Source organism: Mastomys coucha, unplaced genomic scaffold, assembly GCF_008632895.1.
Source record: "Mastomys coucha isolate ucsf_1 unplaced genomic scaffold, UCSF_Mcou_1 pScaffold22, whole genome shotgun sequence".
NCBI classification, from domain to species: Eukaryota; Metazoa; Chordata; class Mammalia; order Rodentia; family Muridae; genus Mastomys; species Mastomys coucha.
Genome location: NW_022196905.1, coordinates 116,991,051 through 116,994,774, shown reverse-complemented (window position 1 = coordinate 116,994,774; position 3,724 = coordinate 116,991,051). Strand labels below are relative to the sequence as shown.

Here is a 3,724-nt window from a genome sequence, read left to right as displayed (position 1 = left end):
GTAACTGCTTTTACCCACTGAGCCATTTTAACCAGCTCCCTTCTAGAAGTTTTATGTGAGGAAGGCAAGAGCTAGGAGGAGATATGGCGCCCCCAGGAGCTCGTCAGAGACAGGTGCTGTGGGGATCTGTCCTGTATTCTAAGTTCAGGGTTAACGAGGCAGAGAGGACAGCTGCGAGGGAAGTTAACGGAGGAGACCCGTGGGCCTAGTGAATAAGGAGGTTAGAGAGAAAGAAACTGGTGGGGCTACTGGTGGGGCTGGAGGCAGATCGGAGGCGTGGGAATGGGAACAGGCTAGTGTTTGCCCCCGATGGCCCACCCCTGTCCTCTCTACGACCTATGTATGAGCAATGTGGTCAGCAATCAGCCAGAGTAAACGCTCCGGAGAACGAATGGAAGGGCTGTGTGTAGAAATGTCTAGCCTGAGATCTGCGTGGTGGAATGTATCAAAATGCAGTTGCTCATAGGCCACGTGTGGCTGGGGGGGGGGCACTTATAATGGGGCTGGTAAAGCTGGAGAACCAAACTTGTCATTTTATTTCTTTGTGATCAATTTAAATTTAAATAATAGTGCATTCGGCAAAGTTGCAGGACCCCAAAACTGAGCGGCTGGATCCAGCTGTGTTTCTATACAGCGGCCATGAAAAACTAGAAAAGGGGAATTAGGGAAATGACCCCACTTTCAAAAGCATCAAAAAGAAGGAGGGAAAAAAAAGATGCAGGAATAAATTTAACTCGGGAAACGAAAAGATGTGTGCACTGGAAATGACAAGACACTGCTCAAAAAGAACTGAAGATGGTATAGAAAACAAAACAAAAACATCGAGACACCTGGTGCTCTGAGGTTGGAAAACAATGTAATTAAAGAAGACAATAGTTCAGAAGGGGTCTGCAGACTCAGTGGGGGGTTGGGGGGGCAGGGAGTCCTAAAGGCATTTTGTGCAACAAAGTTAAAAAGACACAAAAAGAGCCTGGCACCAATTGTGGGTGGCTTACGCCCATGACCCTTGCACTCGGGAAGCCAAAATGCTGTGTTCAGGGTTACCTGGCTATGTACCCAGGACCTGTTTCCGAAACTCAGCGCCAGGGACTGCGGTACTAGTTTGCTTTCCATTGCTATAGTAAAATACTGAAGAGCAAAGGGAGAGGAAGGGTTTTGTTTGGCTTACATTGTTGCGGAAAGCCAGGGCAGGAAACAGAGACTAGCCTAGCGAGGAATGCTGGTTCTTCATGGCTTGCTTAGCTTGCTTTCTTACACATCTGTCCAGGGATGGCATTGCCCACAGTGGGCCGAGGCCTTCCATATTAACTAGCAATTAAAAAACAAAAACAAAACAAAACAAAAACAAAACAAAACAAAATAAAAACACCTTGCATACCTACAGGCCAAAGTGATTGGAGGCAATTCCTCCATTGAGAGTCCCTGTTCTCAGATACGTCTAAGTTAACAAAAGCTGGCCAACACACCTTGGGAGGTGGTTCTGAGGTTAAAGGTGCTCACAGTACCAGCCCGAGGACAGGGGCAGGGATCTCAAGAACCTATGTAAATATTGGATGAGCATGTGGGCTTCCTATAATTCAGGTCTCTAGAGGCAGAGATGGGAGATTCCCCAGATAAACTGGCTAACAAGACTAATTAAATCAGTTGGCTCTGGGATTGATTGAGAGACCTTGCCCCAGTGAGTAAGGTAGAAGAACACTGGAAGATAATTCCAGACATAAACCTTGAGGCTTCCTCACATGTATGCCCACACACACACACACACACACAGAGAGAGAGAGAGAGAGAGAGAGAGAGAGAGAGAGAGAGAGAGAGAGAGAGAGAGAGAGAGAGAGAGAGAGAGAGAATGCCTCAATAGCCACATAAACCTGGCTGTTGGATCAGGCATTTTCTGGGTGATTGGCAGGATTGTGGAGGTAGGCATCTGAGTACATCAGGACCTAGGTCTTGCTGAGTCTAATTACCCAACCCTCTGAGTCTTGGGCCCCGTGACTCAGGTATCAAAGCGCCAGGCATAGACCAGTCCTCTATATACTTACTGTTAAAGGAATCTGAAAGCACAAGACAGAGAGCAATAACACAGGGCGCAGAGAGGCCTGGTGTGAGCGTTCGGGAAGTCTTAGGTAAGCCTCCTTATGCAAGCTGACAATAATGTGTCCATGTTCCTCACCAGCTCACTGAAATGTTAGAAGCAGCTGAGAGCATGCTTCTGGAATCAGAAACACCGCTCCTGCCTGGCAGGATGACTTTGGATAGATTATTTAATAATTAATAGCAGTACTCCACAGATATTAATAACTCTGCACCTGCATGTTTGTGTGGATTATGGGAGCTAACGTAAGTAGAGAATCTCACGGAATCTAGGACGCAGCAAGTGTGTCAAACACATTAGCCGTTATTAGGAAGGATAAAATGAGGTCTGGGCTAGGAAGTGTTGTTCAAAGGCTCTTCTGCACAATGCCAAACCACCACAGGAACAGCGAACCCCATGAGGCAGCCTCGGCGTGAGCACAGGCGCGAACATGGCTTACCTGGAAAGCATACTCTTTAGGAAGCTCTAGGGTGCATGTGGGTGTCTCCACTGCCAAAGTCCACTTCCAAATGCACACTTTCTGCAAGGAAGAACACAACAAGGGGCATAAGAGGCCCCTGGAGAGAAGCCCATGGAAACTCCGAGGCCTCAGGTAACTAAGCGAAGGCCCAGAGTCAAGCCCCTAAGCATGGGACCCAATCCAACACTGTGACATCTGCTCATCCAAGAACAGACACAGACACACACACGCACACGCACAGGCGTGCACACACATGCACACACTCACGTGCACGCATGTGCATGGCTGGTAGGTAGCCTGTACAGAGATGGCTGCTGAGACATCTGGCATGTTGGCCAGCTCAAAGAGACCTACCCAAAGGACCTTTTACCTGGCTTTCAGAATCTGAGATGGTGGCCAGAAACTTGGCGTCACGGGTGATGGCTATTGATCTTATGCCGTTACCGTCTGGACAGCTGTCAAATATGGTGTGCACGGGGATTCTGAAAAACAGGACAGAGAGGGGCGGTCCTTGCAGAGGGATGCCTGGCTTCCCAGTGAAGCTGAACCCAGACAAACCTTCCAAAAACATTACAAAGTGTGATCTGTCCGTGCAAAGGAATATTTATGTCTCATTAACATTTGTATTCAAATAACTTATTCTTTTTAAAATATTTTATTTTAAAGGTATGTGTATATGTGCAGGGATATATGCACATGGGTGGCCTGGGGAGGCCAGAAGAGGGCACTGGATCCCATGAAGCTAGAGTTACAAGCAGGTGAGTGGCCAGACATAGACACTAAGAACTGAACTCAGCAAGAATAGCAAGCTTCCTATCAGCTGAACTATCTCTCCAGCTGCTACACACACACACACACACACACTTTTTTCTTTTTTTTTTTTAGCAGGGTCTTGCTCTGTAGCCTAGGCTGGCCTCACCACCGGGATCTTCTTGAGGGCTGAGGTTAGAGCTATGAGCTAGTAGGCATGGCAGAATTAATTCATTCTTACTCATTAATAATACATGAGCAAACCGTCATTATTATTCGTTCTTTCACAAAGAGGAGAGACGCTGTGACACATGCCACAGCACAGACACACCCTGAGAACGTGGCAGACACAAAAAGCTCACATATGTGGGCCCACAGATAGGAAATGCACAGACTCTGTGAGCAGAGAGCAGACTGGTGAC

The 3,724-nt window shown here is 47.5% G+C and overlaps 1 protein-coding gene and 1 long non-coding RNA gene across 2 annotated transcripts in view; one reads left to right on the top strand and one right to left on the bottom strand.

Annotated features, from left to right (window-relative positions):
* Wdr66 (WD repeat domain 66) overlaps window positions 1-3,724 on the bottom strand; it is a 75,190-nt gene that overhangs the window by 49,734 nt on the left and 21,732 nt on the right. The window contains exons 7-9 of the mRNA XM_031391149.1: window positions 2,923-3,034; window positions 2,532-2,612; window positions 1,256-1,308 (exon numbers count right to left, since the gene is read on the bottom strand). Coding sequence (XP_031247009.1) covers window positions 1,256-1,308; window positions 2,532-2,612; window positions 2,923-3,034 — 246 coding nt within the window. The remainder of the gene's footprint in view (window positions 1-1,255; window positions 1,309-2,531; window positions 2,613-2,922; window positions 3,035-3,724) is intronic.
* Window positions 3,222-3,724, top strand: part of LOC116068388 — a 1,755-nt gene continuing 1,252 nt past the window's right edge. The window contains exon 1 of the long non-coding RNA XR_004109571.1: window positions 3,222-3,310. This is a non-coding gene — a long non-coding RNA (uncharacterized LOC116068388). The remainder of the gene's footprint in view (window positions 3,311-3,724) is intronic.